At 42.7% G+C, this 18,181-nt stretch overlaps 1 protein-coding gene across 4 annotated transcripts in view; it reads left to right on the forward strand.

The window, feature by feature from the left end:
- The first annotated feature begins 424 nt into the window (after nt 1-424).
- Nucleotides 425-18,181, forward strand: part of LOC306968247 (bromodomain-containing protein 3-like) — a 40,006-nt gene continuing 22,249 nt past the window's right edge. For all 4 annotated transcript variants that reach the window (XM_079563588.1, XM_079563590.1, XM_079563589.1 and 1 more), the window contains exons 1-6: nt 425-536; nt 6,681-6,774; nt 8,274-8,525; nt 9,490-9,627; nt 16,468-16,612; nt 17,256-17,404. In XM_079563588.1, the coding sequence (XP_079419714.1) occupies nt 8,322-8,525; nt 9,490-9,627; nt 16,468-16,612; nt 17,256-17,404 (636 nt within the window). In that variant the 5' untranslated portion in view covers nt 425-536; nt 6,681-6,774; nt 8,274-8,321. The remainder of the gene's footprint in view (nt 537-6,680; nt 6,775-8,273; nt 8,526-9,489; nt 9,628-16,467; nt 16,613-17,255; nt 17,405-18,181) is intronic.

Raw genomic sequence — 18,181 nt, forward strand, 5'->3', positions numbered from 1 at the left:
ACGGGACAGGAAGGACAGCACAGATGCTACTGTTCAGGCGGAAATCACCTGGGGTCACCCCGCATGTGGCCTATAGACTGTGGCGCCCTCAGGTGGTTGGGGAGGACATTCCACAAGGCGCAGCTGAAAGGCCCTATTTCCCATAGTGCGGAGATTGGACTTAGGGAACTGGAGTTGGTGGCTGTCAGAGGAGCGGAGATGTCGGGTCGCTATTGACGAGTTCTTTTAGGTTTATTATTGTTATTTATATAATATAAACAATACATATTTTTATTTATTACTGTTTCGCCCGTACATGTGAAAGTCCATGAGCGCAGTAGCTAAGCAAGTGTTTCTTTTTTTTTTTTTTTTGTAGCTAAGCAAGTGTCCAATCAGCGCACCACAACACCGTGACGCAATCCTGAGCTCTGCGCCTGCGCACTGGGCACACAGCTGATAGCTCGTCTGTTATGCTACAGGCTACACGGCTAAATACAAAAGCGAACAGAACACGGAGGAGCGGGGACCAAAGGACCAGCGCAGCGCCTCTTCGCAAAGTAAAGCTCCGTTTTTCTGCCTTTAGGCCGGCGTTTGCACGGATATTGCCGCCGTGGGAGCCTGGAGGCGTGCGGATCGCGGCGCAGTGTTTTCGGGGTGGCAACAGCAACTCGACTCGGCGCCTTTAGACAAAGCTCGGGCTAATGGCTAACAGCTAATGGGCTAACCGCTAAACACTCGCAAAGACGCGACTTTTACTCGCTGAAAACGAAGCACAGGTTGATTATTGGCAGCAATTCAATCTTGCATTGTGTTTGAAAACGCCTTATACGCCGACGTGGCTGGGTATTGCTTGTACGGCTGCGCGAAAATGTGTGTTTTTTATCCCACACACTGCGTTGGAATCAGCCCCGTCTTCGCTCTGTGCCATTAGCTTTAGCCCCCGAGCTAACGTTGCTAACCGTGTTCTGCCCGCCATCTTTTTAAAGCGAGAAAACGGGACGTGTGTTGGGCCGCGGCGGACCGAACCGGGCCGTGTCGTCCCCGCTCGCCCCCTGGACCACCCGGGCCTTCGGAACCGCGTCTTTTGACCCTCTCCACACCGACGAAGGCGTGTGTCTGACCGGGTATGTGTTAAGTTGAGAGGCGGGCAGCTGTTAGCGTTAGCCGCATTCAGAATCATAACTCACGTCGGGCTTCACAGCGGCGCCCGTGCAAACACTTCCAGACCGGATTTTAATCAACTTTACAAACAAGGAAACCGAAATGTAACGTGGAAACAAGGCACCACGAACTGCGTGCTGTTTGTATATTTTGTATATTTATGGAGACTGACGCTAAACAAATTCGGGCTAGTCGATTGGGCCAATTTACGAGACCAGGGAATACAAGATCATTTTCAAATACATGTGACTTGATGTATGCCGCTTTAAAGGCTGCTGCATTTCTTTATGATAGATAACACTGTCACGCGTGTGTAAACAGTGGAATTTAAATGCTGAAATTTGCAGGAATTTTCTCGTCCTAAAATCAGATAATTTGGTGAGGTGCCATTGTGTTGTTTGGGGTCTGTTTTGGTGATTTATGGTTCCTTTGATGTTGTTCCATGATTGCATGCTGTCCTACGAAATTTCTCAACTCGAATGTTTTGGTTATCAATGTCCAAATAACGTGCAAAAAACGGCTCCTATGTTCAGACACAAACTGCAGACAATTGTAGTAATTTCATACTAATGTAGGTTTTGAGTGTGGTTTAATTGTAGGATTTTTTTTCTCGCAGTGCAGTCATCTTTTTTTGTTTTAAGCCGAGACACGACGGGTAAATAGGGAAACTTTAAGATTAGGGGTGAAACGACTAATTGATTAATCGACGACTAATCGATTATTGAAATAGTTGACAACTATTTTAGTAATCGATTAATCGTTTTCTGGTTCACACAAATTTAAATGTAGCAAAAATGACATAAAAAATGTAGTATTTTTGATGAAAACCTACCGTGTTTATATAGTTATATTCTGTCGTGTTTTGTACATTGTAAATTTCATGAATACAGCCTTTAACAAACATTTCCCTTTAGTTAAACTAGTTTAATCAACATATCCTCAAGCAGCGGCACTTAAAGCTATATGTGATTTAAAAAAAAAAGTTAAAATACAATTTTCCTACACCATTCACAGCCAAGCGATTAATCGATTACAAAATTATCGTTAGTTGCAGCCCTATTTAAGGTAGAGTTATCAATTTGAAACTTTTGCTGGAGATTACCGTCATAAATATGTGATAAAAAGATATTTTCATATAAAACAATAGGTGTTTAATGCCTAATAATGCCCCAGATTTTCCTATATATATATATATTTATATCTTGCTTAGTTTTCAAAATATCTGTTTGTTTTTTTTGCGGAAAAGTCTGTAAAAAAAAATTAAATTTTGCCTCTTTTTTTTTCAAAACCATGGTAAATCAGGTTAGGAATTAGATTACAAAAAAAATCCCTCTGAAAATGTTTTAATATTTTTCAGTCCAAGACTGGAAAGTTTGAAGTCTGTAGGTGCTACTGACTAGGGCTGGACGATCTCTCGATACATTTTTAAATGAGATATGGTTTTAGACTATATCGCATATATCGATATAGTTCAAATTTGTGCTGTAATAGTTGTTTCATATGCTATTTTTATCTTTTATCTTTTTTGATTTAAATGTGCACCGTGTGGAGCTTTGTTATACAGTGTTTATGTGTACATTTTATAGTGAGTTTTCAATAAAACTACTCGCAACACGACATTTAATTTCACCGCTCTCACTTTGCGGGAAAGCTATCAAGATATATATCATATCATTCAACCTAAATATATCACATTTTGAGAACATGGCTCTTTTAAATTACAATTTCCAAAATCTCTGCAGAAATATTGAATCAGTGAATAATTAAACAGTTTACTGTGAAAATTAGAATGAATTTTTTTGTTTTGTTTCCAGGTTGGGTCAAAGCCTGAAAATTTAAAGTAGAGAATTCTTTATCTTTTATTTATCATGTGCAATGTTGCACGTCGTGATTTCAAGTCCAGTGCCAAAATAAATCATTTTCATCTAATTAAGTCCAGGTCTGTCCGCCTTTTGTCTGTGGGCGAGTTTCTGCTGTAAACTGTAGGACTGGGATGTGATGTGATCCAGGGATTTTGCTGGTAAATAAAAGTATTGAAGGCAGCTACTAGGGTTGGGACGATCCACTGTTCAATCAATCAAACTTTATTTATAAAGCGCTTTTCATACCGAAAGGTATCACAAAGTACTTTACAGATTACAACATTTAAAACTATACGCCTGGCACAACCTCCCACTGTTGTCACGATACGTATCACGAGACTAAGTAATTATGATTTGGAATATGTTTACCTTAAAATGTGTCCCAAGTTTATAAACTCAGGGCCCATTGACATTTATTGAAGTGTATAGATTGAAAGTGCATTAACACAAAATGTAACAAAGTGCTGTTACTGGAAAATAAAGGAGTGTAGGGAAAAAAATCCTCCAAACACAAGTATTGAAAGTATTGCGATCCTTGGAAAAAGTATTAATACTTTGTATTGCAGCACAAAGTATTGCGATCCAAATCCAATCCGATATTTTGTCCCAGCCCTAGCGGTTACCGAAAAAAAAAAACATCTTTAGAAGCATTCAGTTGGATCAAGAATCTATAGTGTTCAAGACTCAGTGCGTTGTTATTCAGCTTTGGTTTGACACTTTAAGCGTGAGATGATACTTATTCGAGTGCAGCACTGCTCCTAATTGTTTCTGGTTCAAACCTGATTTCAAAATCATTTTTGCTATCAAATAAAAAGTGTTTTCTTTTACCAGGGCTGTCCTGAAAAAAGGCAGGAGACTTTGCACATCCATTAGGATAGAAGCTAAAGTCAAAATTACAAATAGGAAGTCCCACACACCAATGTTTGCAGAAAGTTTGCATTTTTATTATCTTCAGTCAAACGATGCCTAAGGAAGACCCTGTCAGGTCCAAATGTTGCGTTTTTATTAATAAACTTTCTGCAAGGATTGATGGTGTGCGGGTCTTCCTTTATGTAACTGCTCTGGATAGTAAAAGCTCTCCTCGTAGGTGACATTGACTCTTGTTTTGGTGATAAATGTGATGCTGGTGGAAAGTAATAAATGTACAAAATGTATTATGCTCATTGCCAGGTAACTAGGCCTGCGTAAAATATAATCATTTTAAACTGTCATTTAACACAGTAGAATGGAAGACTTGTGTGCAAGTAATAATAATGCAGGATAATTAAATGAATTATGCCACAATTAAGGCCTTGAAAATTAGAGCATTACATTTGATTCAAACTGGCATTAAATCTAAAATGCTCAAAATATTTCTTTCCTTAGGGACAGAACCCACAACAATGACATTACGTGCTGTTTATACCTGCATACATTCATCAAAAACACCAAAACTGTGGTCTAAAACTAATTCCGCTGCAGTTCTGAATGAATTTTGACATAATCTTTTGTTTAAACTTTCCCATCATTCCCGTTTGATTGAATCTTTACAAATCTCAGGAAATTAAATATGCCAACTGTTTTTCCATTTGCGGCATTAAAAATATCGTATTTAGGCATTAAAATGGGGTTAAAGGGCTTTATACCATAGTCTGGGTGAATACTCGATTCTGATGCAATATTTTTGTACACGTAGTCCGGTTGTTAAATCACTGGGTTATCACTCTGCTGCGGGCATCGCCATAGCAACGCATAACCACTGACGGTATGCAATGGACTGTCAATGATAACGCAGCTTAATTTTACGTTTTTGGCCAAAACAAAACTTTTGATGAATGGAAAGTAGAGGATTAAGCAGCTAGGTTAGCCTACTGTTACTGTTTTCAGACGTAAAATGATGATGAATAAAGTCAAACATAAAAGTTTCAGAACATGGGGCCCAGGTGTAAGCGACTCCACTGCAGCTGCAGTTGAGCTCGTTGAGCTACAGGTGGCTAGCTTGCTAGCTAGCTTCAGGTTCAACAGCGTAAAAGTGAAATAGATCCTGTCCATCAGTGCCGCATATCGATGTTTACTTCCACGGAAAAGTGTCGGGTTAGTCCTGTTGTGTTGTGATTCTGGCGATGCAGCGCGTGCTGATGTTTCGTTGAGCCTCACGGAGATCCTCATAACAGCGAGAGAATGGCTCTGACGAGCGTTCAGACAGTAAAAAATCCCTAAACACTAAAATCCCACATAAAATAGTTCCTGTAGTTTGGCATATTTAGCGAGTTTAGTAAATGAAAACAACATTTGTTGAAAATGTTATGTTTGTGGGACCCTGGTATAAGCAGATTAAACAACTCGGAGCCGAGCATTAGACGGTTATAATGCAGGAGGAACTCCACGACGCGCGTCGTGCATTATAACCGTCTAATGCGCGGCTCCTCGTTGTTTAATCCTACATCTATTTTCCTTTCATTTTGATTTGGAACAAATTGCAAAACACCATTTAAATAAATTGATAAATAAATTAAATTGATATGTTGCTGTGTACATGCATGTTAACTTCCTCAGCGTTGTGGGTTGGAGTTCAGCTCTGATAGTTTGTTCAATGTCTCTCTGCTGTTCTCCTGCGCTGATCTGTCCAGTCCGATGGCGATGGTCTTGTTCTCTGGTACTGCGCTAAACTGGTTTAAGTCCTATCTCGAGGACAGGATGTACTTTGTCGAAATTGGCAAAAGTGTCTCAGACAAAACTGCCATGACCTGTGGAGTCCCTCAGGGGTCAATCTTGGGACTCCTCTTATCTAACTTGTTCATGCTTCAATGGGGCCCGCTAATAAACAGCATTAATGTGTCGTACCACAACTATGCAGATGACACTCAAATCTACGTGTCACTGACGGCTGGTGAACATGGGCCTGTAGATACACTCTGTCACTGCATCCAACAGATCAGTTAGTGGATGCAAAACAACTTTCTCCAACTAAACTCAGACAAAACTGAGATCATTGTTTTTGGCCCACAGGCACAAAGACAGAGTGTTATTAGTCACCTTGAGTCTCTCTCTAAAACCAAAAAATCAGGTTTGAAATCCAATAATAAAATGATAATCATGAACTCAGACCTGAAATTAAACAGCCGCATCAAAGCAATACCATCAGCAGCTTTTTACCTACCTATTAGTCCGGTGCTTCCTGTCACTCAGAGAATAAGATTTAAAACAGCTCTGCTTGTGCACCAGTCTTTTCATTTTTTAGCACCAAAGTACATCTTTGACATGTTAGCGCTGTATGAACCATCTCAGGCCCTGAGAACTTCGGGAGAGGTTCTCCTGGTGGGCCCCAGAGTCAGGGCTAAACACAGTGAGGCGAGAGCTGAAGCCTGGAACAGTCTTCATGAGGATGTGAGGCAGGCCTCAACTCTGACAATGAAAACAGTTCTATTTACCTGTGCATATGACACAGAAAGTATTTTGTCTTCGCTCTTTCGTTTCACTGTAATTGATTAATTTTTATGTTATTGATTTGATCAGCTGTCTTGTAATTTTCTGTAACTGTGAAGCACTTTGTACATGAATTGTGCTCTACAAATGGCCTTGCTTTGGATTGAGTTGAGATGTTTACTCTGGTTTTGTTGGAGATGCTCCGACTGTTGTCTGGTGTCTAAGTCCTCTCTCTGAAGCTCCCATTTGAACCCAGTGCTTGCTCTGTTTCAGGTCGTGCGATGGGCAGTTGTTTTGAAGGAAATCTGGATCTGAACTGAACTCGAACGCACAGAACGAGTGTGTGGCTCTAAACTCTCCACAAGCAGTGAGTATTTGCTGTCCTGTGATACTTAGTTACAAATCTGGGACTAAGGCATTCAATTAAAATAAATGGACCAAATTGGAGCTGCGATTTCTTTTTTGTGAGTAAGAAGACATTTTTTGAGGAAATTCACTGGTGGCATAGTTCTAGATACATGGTGTTCAAATTAGGGGGGAAAACGCTTTTTTCATGTACCTTTTTACTATTTGATTATTAGTTCACGAAATTTTCAATAAATATTTTCTGCTAGTGCTGGACAATGATTCGAAATTAAACCTGAATCGCAATCCCTCAATAATCGTCGAGGGTTTTTATAATCGACAGGTTTACAGACGTTTCTTTGGCAGAAACGGTTTAGAAGACAAAGGCAGATCTTTGTGTTAAATGAAAGTGAAGGAAGATGTCTTGGTTCATGAATAAGCTACATTTATTATTTGTATGAAAAAAGAAAATGGAATCATAAGTTGATCAATATGGGAAAATAAATGTTTTTTTCTCTTTTATAGTCCAGCCCTAGTTGTAGTTGTGGTTGAAATGTGTTAATAGTATTTTAAATAGCTTTAGAGTGATCAAGTTTGTTTTAAAATCAAGTCATTCAAAGTCATTGAAGGACCTGTGCCTAATTTAAGCCTTAAAGGAATAGGCCACCGTTTTTACATACTAAGATATGTTCTTACCTCACTTTAGACGTGTTAATATATCCCCGTCTGGTCTTTGTCCGTGCGCTCTGTCACGCAAACGGAGCACATACGCAGCCTCTCCCACATGTCACATAGCTCCGAAAAAGCTCACGATAGAAGCTACCAAGCTCTTCCACGTGTTCCCTATTTAAATAAAGTTACGTGAAGAGTTTTCATGCAAAGTATATTTACACAGAAATGTAGCATGTCGATTTTATAAGCAAATAAAAAGGGGAACTATATTGTGAGGCGTAATGATACGAGGAGCAAAACGTCCGCGTAGTAACTCCGAAAGACTTCCCCCGCTCACTTCCGTCAATAACCTTTAGGAGTTACTGCGCGGACGTTTTGCTCCTCGTATCATTACGCCTCACAATATAGTCCCCCTTTTTATTTGCTTATAAAATCGACATGTTACATTTCTGTGTAAATATACTTCGCATGAAAACACTTCACGTAACTTTGTTTAAATAGGGAACACGTGGAAGAGCTTGGTAGCTTCTATCGTGAGCTTTTTCGGAGCTATGTGACATGTGGGAGAGGCTGCGTATGTGCTCCGTTTGCCTGGCAGAGCGCGCGGACAAAGACCAGACGGGGATATATTAACTCGACTAAAGTGAGGTAAGAACATATTTTGGTATGTAAAAACGGTGGCCTATTCCTTTAAATGTAACAATAAATGAAAATATTCATACATGCATAATCTAGTCATGACCTTTTTTGACTTTTTATACAGGAAACTGGTCCAAACACATTTCGTTGCAGGTTTTTTTTTTTATTCAGCCAGTTTAATGCACATTTTAATCTCCTCTCTCCCGGTAGGTGGACACTGCAGTCCCAGGGTGCATTGCTGCGTGTTGACCCTGCATCATGTCGGACGCCCCCGAGACAGCGCCCCCTAGCCCCCCGGCCATCACCAACCCGTCCCCTCCCGAGGTCACCAACCCCAGCAAACCGGGCCGGAAAACCAACCAGCTGCAGTACATGCAGAACGTGGTGGTGAAGACGCTGTGGAAGCACCAGTTTGCATGGCCCTTCTATCAGCCTGTGGATGCCATCAAACTGGGCCTCGCAGTGAGTGCCGTCTATGCCGCTCTATTACTACTATTCATTAATTAGGAACGGGAAAATTATCGCCTTAACGAATTGTGGTACAATTATCCAATTAATATGTTAAAATAAATGAATGGAAGCTGCTGCTAATGGAACCCTGCTCCTCCATGGAAATGACGGAGCTGATGATCTCCGCTGCTGTGGGCGGCTGTAGTGGCTGTAGTGACACGGAAAAGCAAGTCAAAACTAGAGCGCCTCTGTGTCTGTCTTTATTGCGTGATGACAGTCACGTTTCTTTCCATGCGGCAAACGGCACAACTGGCACGTGTCTCGCTGTTTACAACAAGCGCTGAGCGCGGGGCCGACAGATTCATAAAACTCTCTACACCAGGCGGATGGAAGTCTGTAAACTCCAGTGAGTGCAAAAAAAATGCAAGATTACTCAAACAAAACATTACTTCAGGCCTTTTCTTTATGGGGACGTGACATAATGTTTTTAAGTTAACTTTGAAGTAGGGTATTTTACCCCCCAAAAAATATATATGTATATTTTTCCCATATTGATCGATCTCACTTTTTGATTAGATTATTATAATTATTTTGATAAAAACAATAAATATGGCCTTTCCTGGACTAGCAAACAGATGCTGCGGCCGGACTGAAAGCTGCAGCTAACTCTGTTAGACACTTCACTTGTCACTTGTGCAACACACAAACAACTGCAAAGGAGACACAAAAAAATGGAACGTCAGAATCAGACAACGCAAACTTGTGTTTATGCAGAGCTTTACAAACCTCACATTACCGAACCGGCAAAACGGGAGTGCTTAGAGTAGCTCTATAATGCGATAATAATCTATTCTTTTTACGTCAGTCATCCAACACAAGCTGTCCAAACAATGAGCTCATTTCTCATCCTCCAAAGACAAAAGCTCTGCTCCTGTTGGCTCTTTTCTAACCAGCTCCTTGCGTCCTGTGTTTTTAGGATTATCACAAAGTGATCAAAAACCCAATGGACATGGGCACCATCAAGAAACGCCTCGAGAACAATTATTACTGGAGCGCCAGCGAGGCCATGCAGGACTTCAACACCATGTTCACCAACTGCTACATCTACAACAAGGTATGACGGGATCCACTGGGGGTTTCCCACTCTTTTAAGTGAGTTTCCACCTCTAGCTGAATAAACTTGTATAATTAAAACTCTAAAATGCTAAATATATCATTATAATGAAGCCTGTGTTATGTTGAAGGCCCAAAAGCGATGCGTCACTGATAAATTTAAAGTAAAGGTAGTTTTATCATCAGCTTCACTTTGCTCCTGCTTTCTGTATGTGTTCAAAAGCAGGACCGTCTGGAATTCTCAACGTTTTATATCAAATTACAGACCACAATGTCACTACAGGAACCTAGTAGGAACCAGTAAAACATTTTCTTGAATGTCCTTAACAAGCATGTACCTGCTTCCATCTGTTGAAGTCTTCAGTCCGATTCCAAACATCCATTGATTGAAGCAGTTGTTGTACATTCGTGTTGACTTCTTCTATGTTTAAAATCCAAACAGTTGCTATTGACTCATTGTTCCTCAAAGGAACTACCCTATTTTCCGGACTATACGTTACTCCAGAGTATACGACGCACTAGCCAAAAAATGCCTAATGAAGAAAAAGAACAGCAGGCTGAAGAGGTTTATGGTTTGCTAACTTAACACATTGATGGTTAGCTACATGAAGCATAAACAACCATTGAAATAGGTGTCTGGTATGTTAACGTCACATAAACGGTTCACATAACTAAAGCATAAAGAACAAACCAAACTCTCCATCTCACAACAAATGCAACAACAGGCCTTGATTTTGAAAATAAGAATAAAATATAAACATACTCAAATGCGTATTTTACAATACTATGTACGATGTTGAGGGTATTGAGGCACGCTATATCAGCCGCAAGGAAATTCCTTAACCGAGGAAGGCCTAACTCTGGCTGGTCAGGCTACTTATCCACAGATGGATAACTATTAATAATATTAAATGTACAGTCAGGTCCATAAATATTGGGACATCGACTCATTTCTTATGTTTTGGCTCTATAAACCACCACAATGGATTTCAAATAATACAAAGCATACTTCATTTGACGCTATTTCCATCCAAATCAGATGAACGATGTAGGAATTACAACCGTTTTATGTGAGCCTCCCACTTTTTAAGGGACCATAAGTAATAAGGCTGAACGATTAATTGCATTTGCAATTTAATCGCGATATTACACAACGCGATTTCGAAATTGCAGAGGCCCGCAATTTCGGCCCATGAAGCTGATGGCCGCGCCCCATAGAAGTGAATGTAGCGGCGAGAGACGCCACCGACGTCCGCTCCGCGCTCCACCGCCTGCTTTTGTTTACTTCTCCGTCTGCTTAAGGTGTGCGGTAGATCGTGGATGTACTGTGATAATATCAGCGTGTATAATACAGCCACCGCAAAGGACTATTGCTGTTTCCTCCATTAGCATTGCGTTAGCTGCAGCGCTACATGCTCTGATGCTCTGATCACAGAAACTTTCCTCCCGATCCACACGTCTCGGCCTCCACAGATGAAGCTGAGCCTGAGCTGCTTGTTGAGTCTTTTGCGGCTCTCTTTTGGAGGCTTATGTTTTGGGAATGTTTTGGATAAAGATAAGAACTTATCTCACAACCACTGACTAATACACAAGACCAAATAGCAAGAAATTATTTAGGCTATTTACAAAAAAAAAATTCAATATAATCTTGTTGGAAATGATGTAGGCTAAATGACTATGTGGACTATTTGGAATTATATTCCATGTGATTATAAAGGACTTAAGAGTAAGTAATACTTTATTAAATCAGTTGTAAATATTTAATTGTATTGCAACAAAAAGTTATTAGCGAGAAATCGAAATCGCAATATTGATTGAAAAAAAATCGCAATATTGATTTTAGGCAAAATCGTTCAGCCCTAATAAGTAATGGGACAAAGTAACAATTATGAATCAGACTTTTTTTATTTGAACACTTGGTTGCCAATCCTTTGCAGTCAATTACAGGCTGAAATCTTGAAGGCATAAACGTCACCAGACGCTGGGTTTCATCCCTGGTGATGCTCTGGCAGGCCTCTACTGTTAATGTCTTCAGTTCCTGCTTGTTCTTGGGACATTTTCCCTTCAGTTTTGTCTTCAGCAAGTCAAATGCTGATTAATTGGATTCATGTCAGGTAATTGACTTGGCCATTGAGTAACATTTCACTTCTTTGCCTTAAAAAGCTCTTTGGCTTTGGCTAGGGCTGTGCAATTAATCGAAATTTGATTACGATTTCGATTATTACACTAGACGATCACAAAAATAGCATAATCGAGAACCAACGATTATTAAGGATGCCCTCCCGCTCCGTCCTGCGCGGTTTGTGTGAGCGCGTCTGATCAGCTCAAATACCAGCAAATAATATCATATTAATATTTTTTCATGTAAATAAAATACACATATTTTTATTAGCATATAATCTAATACTTTATTGTAGCATGTGTGTGCTATTTTACCAGAGTGCCATTATTTGATGGATTTTCTTTGTTTTTTTTCTCTGTTTTTTAAGAATTATGTAGGCTAAGGTGCCTATTTCTCATGGTGTGACCAGGGCGGGGGGGTCACAAACCCCTTTAACTGTTATAATGGGGGTCGCGGCTCCAAAAGGTTGAGAAGCGCTGGTTTATAGAGCCAAAAACATACAAATTAAGTCCATCCATCCATCCATTTTCTTCCGCTTTATCCGGGGCCGGGTCGCGGGGGCGGCAGTCTCAGCAGAGATGCCGAGGCGACACCAGGCCAGCTCGGAGACGTAGTCCCACCAGCGTGTCCTGGGCCTTCGACGAGGCCTTGTCCCACTAGGACATGCCTGGAACACCTCCCGCGGGAGGCGACCAGGAGGCATCCAAAACAGATGCCCGAGCCACCTCAGCTGCTCCTTTCGACGTGAAGGAGCAGCGACTCTACTCCGAGCTCCTCTCGGGTAACTGAGCTCCTCACCCTATCTCGAAGGGTGCGCCCAGCCACCCTGCGAAGGAAACTCATTTCGGCCGCTTGTATTCGCGATCTCGTCCTTTCGGTCATTACCCAAATCTCATGACCATAGGTGAGGGCGGGAACCAGGACCTTCAGCTGCTCTGGGGCGGTTTGCAGCCGAGTGTGTAGCGGCCGGGATGAGAATCAGCACCTCCAAATCTGAGGCCATGGTTCTCCACCGGAAAAAGGTGGCTTCCCCTCTTCAGGTCGGTGGGGAGTCCTTACCTCAAGTGGAGGAGTTTAAGTATCTCGAATTAAGTCGATGTCCCAATATTTATGGACCTGACTGTATCACAAACAATTAAATAGATTATAAACCTAAACGTGCAGTAAATGTTATTTCCATAACAAGCAATATGCCTGTAGGATTGTACCTGTTATTCACAGGTTGTTGCTAAATGAGGCTGTGGGAAAGAAGTGAAAATTTAAATGAATCAAGCCCAGTCTGCTCTCCCCAACCCCACAGACACTGATCAGATCAGCTGATGTCCGGACTCTCGCACTGTTGAGCGAGCGCCTGTACACCCCCACATGCACACCCCCATGCGCTGCTTGGTGGAGAAGGACTTGTTTTTGGACAATGTTTTGAACGAAGGGGAGCATGTGGCTCGGTCTGCGCTGTGGGCGGGGCGCATCCACTTTACAGTCTCTCTTAATCCTTCAGCGACAGCTCCAGTGTCAGAGTGTAAAACGCACATTTCCAACAGTCTAAGTGCGTCTTTCCCGCAGACTTCAGCGCTTTGTTGTAAAATACAAACTAGCCCGCACCTGTCACTACCTTTTTACATAACTTATCATCATAACTCCTCACTCTCACAAGTTTCTTTGTTTGAACTAGGCGTGTCGTGATTTTTTAGTCCATCCATCCATCCATCCATTTTTTTTTCTTCCGCTTTATCCGGGGCCGGGTCGCGGGGGCAGCAGTCTCAGCAGAGATGCCCAAACTTCCCGATCCACACACACCTCCTCCAGCTGTTCTGGGGGGACCCCGAGGCGACACCAGGCCAGCTCGGAGACATAGTCCCACCACCGTGTCCTGGGCCTTCCACGAGGCCTTGTCCCACTAGGACATGCCTGGAACACCTCCCGCGGGAGGCGACCAGGAGGCATCCGAAACAGATGCCCGAGCCACCTCAGCTGGCTCCTTTCGACGTGAAGGAGCAGCGACTCTACTCCGAGCTCCTCCCGGGTAACTGAGCTCCTCACCCGATCTCGGAGGGTGCGCCCAGCCACCCTGCGAAGGAAACTCATTTCGGCCGCTTGTATTCGCGATCTTGTCCTTTCGGTCATGACCATAGGTGAGGGTGGGAACGTAGATCGATCGGTCAACTCTTCAATACCAATGCTCTTATCACAATAATACAAATGTAAATCGGAGCTTATTATTTGCATTTGCTCAATTTTAACATAATGTTTAAGAAGCTACAGAAACTAGCGTGCATATTAGTTATATCTGTGATTTAATTTACAGTGCAATCCCTGCAAAGTTTGTAGGTTTACAAGGCTTACAAAAGACCAGTGCGTGTTTCTGACAGGAGGGGGCGTGGCATCACGATGGTGGCTCTCCATCGTGATGTTGCTCATCCATCACATCATCGTCCATCGGCACAACCCTAGTTTACATGTAAAACACATGGTGGACGTACCTCAGGGAGCGTCAAAATGTCCCGCAGCGAGTCACACGCCTCCTGTGCGGCGTATTTTGAAGCTTTTCGCACGTGACAAGCTTTTGACGTGCCTCCAGGGCGTCCAGCGCAGCCCACGCTAGAGTTGGGAATTTTTGAACTTTTTGCAGAAATTTGCGAGTGTCGACCAATCAGGAGCTTTCCCCAACAGTGACGTACGTTGTAGCTGAGCCACCGGGGCAGATTGTATGCCAGCCAAGAAAAAGAAAAATGAAAACAAGTCACGGAGGTTTAGCTTCATTGTGAACCGGCGCTACAGCAGCTCTGGGACTTTTACAACGACACACACAGTGTTTCTTTACCTAAACACTCAGGATTAAAAGAGGCGACAAGAAAACTTATTTCAGTGGTGCTGGGAATGTGTTTGGGCCTCGAGGACGCCTGTTGTAGCTACGATCACACGCTGACGTGCGACCAGAGCGTCAGTGTGACAAGTGTCTGACTTCAGGTAAGCACAAGCGTCTAACTACGGGCTTTAGGCGCGTTTTTGACGCCCGAAAAGCGTTTGGTGTGTACGCACCTTTAAGCGGTCGGGTTCCTCTCGCTAACAGTAGGTCTGATTAGCTCTGATGCACTGACTGGGCGGTGTTTTCGCTTCGTTCTCACGTTGGACAAACCTGCAGTGACATTAATGTTGTTATTCTCTCGGTGATGACTTCTTTTGGCTGGAATTACAAGTGTTTTCACACGAGTCCCTCTTGCTCCGCGATAAAGTTCACAGAAAGTGTCAGAATCAGCGTAGAAGCACGGCACTTTGTTTACACCCCGCCTCTCTCCTAAAGCAGTGCTGATCTATAAATGATCTGGATACATGCGGGGATGCGGCTGATGTGCTCAATGCTGTCTTCACGCACAGGGGGTTCGATGGATACTGCGCGCACTCAGCGCTGTGACTATTATTATTATTAATATTATTATTATTATTAATAATAATATTATTAATAATATTATTATTAATATTATTATTAATAATATTATTATTAATATTATTATTATTATTATTATTAATATTATTATTAATATTATTATTAATATTATTATTATTATTAATATTATTATTATTATTAATATTAATATTATTAATATTATTAATATTAATGCATTAGTCTTATATAGCGCTTTTCCAGACGCTCAAAGCCGCTTTACAATTTGGTGCATTATTCATTCACTCCATACTCGGTGATGATAAGCGAGGCAACCAGTCTGCGCACATCAGCCACCACCACCAACCACTCAAACTTAGCTTCCGAGGTCTGACGGGATCGGGCCTAGCAAAGGCCTTTATCACTGCTTTAATCTAAAGCAGTGATAAAAAGAGAGAAAGGACATTATTACCTCCTGAGCTGCAGAGACAGACCAGATCCACATCAGGACACGGTTTTCTTTCAGCTAAACTTTTCTAAACGCACTGCTCGACAAAGTGAAAGCTCCACACGTCAAAGATGTGTTGCATAGTGAGAGCACTCACTCTGTCACTGAGAATTTACCAAAACTGTTGCAGAGTGAGCGCTCACTTTTTTCCAGAAACGCAATGGGAGCGCAGCGTAGAGGGAACTGTGTCGGTCGGCAGAGACTGAGAGCGAGAGAAATGAGATGTCGAGGAAATAGTGAGTTGTTGTGAAGTTTGGGCTGGTCTCGAATCGAACAGAAAGAAAATAACACTGCACAAGTGAGTGATACGTATCTTTGCCCTATTTGTAGTAGTTATACAGCAATTCTGCAGGATTTCTAGTGGTTCTACAGTGTATACCTGCGTATCATGTAGACTAGGCTACACCACTGGGGGTAATCCACTCTGTTTACTACATTGAACAATTATTTGCGATTGCGTGTATGCCCTGCATAAGGCAGTGATTGTGATTGTCTCACCGCTTTAATGGAAAAAATGCGGTAATGCTTTCCCAGCCTAAATGGGTTAAGCAAGTGTCTTGGTATTGGCTAATCGAAAGATACTCAAACCCCCAGTTTGGGTATCAGCAGCAGAAAACCTAGATTGGCGCAGGCCTACCTGCTGAACAGTAATGGTTTTAATAAACCAGCTCTATGCCCCTGCAATCCCCCATGGGGGGCCCATTCCTCAGGTTGGGAACCACTGCTATCATGGATTGTGATGGATGACATGTTTTTGTTGCAGCTTTGTTGCATAAAGAATGAAATCAGTGGTTTTCTGACATTGGTTTAATCTACTTTTCGGTTTCAGCCCACAGACGACATCGTGCTCATGGCCCAGGCCTTGGAGAAGATCTTCCTGCAGAAAGTGGCTCAGATGCCCCAGGAGGAAGTGGCTCTGCTCCCACCGGCTCCAAAAGGAAAGAAGCAGAGCAAAACACCCTCTGCCACCACAGGTAAACAAATCCTGGGTTTACAGAAGTGGTCAGGAGTGGAGTCTTGTTGGAAGCACATTTGTCTACATGCTTAGTAATTATTGCTTTCTCCGCATGACTCCAGCACTTGGGTTGTCCCCTTGAAAATCTTTTAGTTTGGGCTTTGGTTAAACGAATGAAGATGAAAGCGCATGGAGTTTGTCTTTACAAGAGGGCCAAGTTTCTCATTTTAAAGCAGCGGAAGCTTTGAGCTTGTATAGAAGCGCGTAAAAGCACACTTTGCCAAATGTCTTTTCCTGTGCGTTTCAGAGGGTTTGTTTACTGGTGCCGCGCTAGCCTGGTAAACCACACCCACTTGTTTACCGTGTGTGTCTCCAGACAACCTTTCACGCAGAAAAGAAGTGACTGACTGGTGGCTGAGACCGAACCAATCACAACCGTCACAAGGAATTGACAAGGTTGTGTCACTCACTGCGCTGCTATGTTGTAGTTCAATCAACAGTGACACGCGCATAAGTTATTAGCCAAAACTAATCATGGATGAAGGAGTAGAATAAAGCTTTGCCATGCTGTGGCATTGGCACATCACACCTTATTTTCTGTAATGTTCTTCATAAAGCCTTGTCCTGGCCTTTGACTGGATGTTTTCTTCTGTTGATTGCAGTGAACCAGCAGCAGGCGGAGTCCTCCTCCCCTTCCCCCACTCAGACGCCTGTCATCTCTGCCACGCCCGCCGCCCTACAGACCACGCCCCCTGCCTCTGCCCCTCAGCCGCCGGCCGCCATCATGCCCTCCGCCCAGCCCGTCGTCAAGGTAACACTGATATTATACTGTATACTAATACTGCAATAGGTGAGCTGCATGATTAACCTTCATCGCATTGACATTGAAATTTGAGCTGCTGCGGTCACTGAAGACTCTTGTGTCTGGTCTAACCCTGGCTCTCTCTTATCCTCAGCAGATGAAACTCTGTAGACTCTTGTGTCTGGTCTAACCCTGGCTCTCTCGTCCTCAGCAAATGAAACTCTGTAGACTCTTGTGTCTGGTTTAACCCTGGCTCTCTCTCTTATCCTCAGCAGATGAAACTCTGTAGACTCTTGTGTCTGGTCTAACCCTGGCTCTCTCGTCCTCAGCAGATGAAACTCTGTAGACTCTTGTGTCTGGTCTAACCCTGGCTTTCTCTCGTCCTCAGCAGATGAAACTCTGTAGACTCTTGTGTCTGGTCTAACCCTGGCTCTCTCTCGTCCTCAGCAGATGAAACTCTGTAGACTCTTGTGTCTGGTTTAACCCTGGCTCTCTCTCGTCCTCAGCAGATGAAACTCTGTAGACTCTTGTGTCTGGTCTAACCCTGGCTCTCTCGTCCTCAGCAGATGAAACGCTGTAGACTCTTGTGTCTGGTTTAACCCTGGCTCTCTCTCTTATCCTCAGCAGATGAAACTCTGTAGACTCTTGTGTCTGGTCTAACCCTGGCTCTCTCTCTTGTCCTCAGCAGATGAAACGCTGTAGACTCTTGTGTCTGGTTTAACCCTGGCTCTCTCTCGTCCTCAGCAGATGAAACTCTGTAGACTCTTGTGTCTGGTCTAACCCTGG

The sequence above is a fragment of the Gobius niger genome (assembly GCF_951799975.1).
Source record: "Gobius niger genome assembly, chromosome: 1".
NCBI lineage: Eukaryota > Metazoa > Chordata > Actinopteri > Gobiiformes > Gobiidae > Gobius > Gobius niger.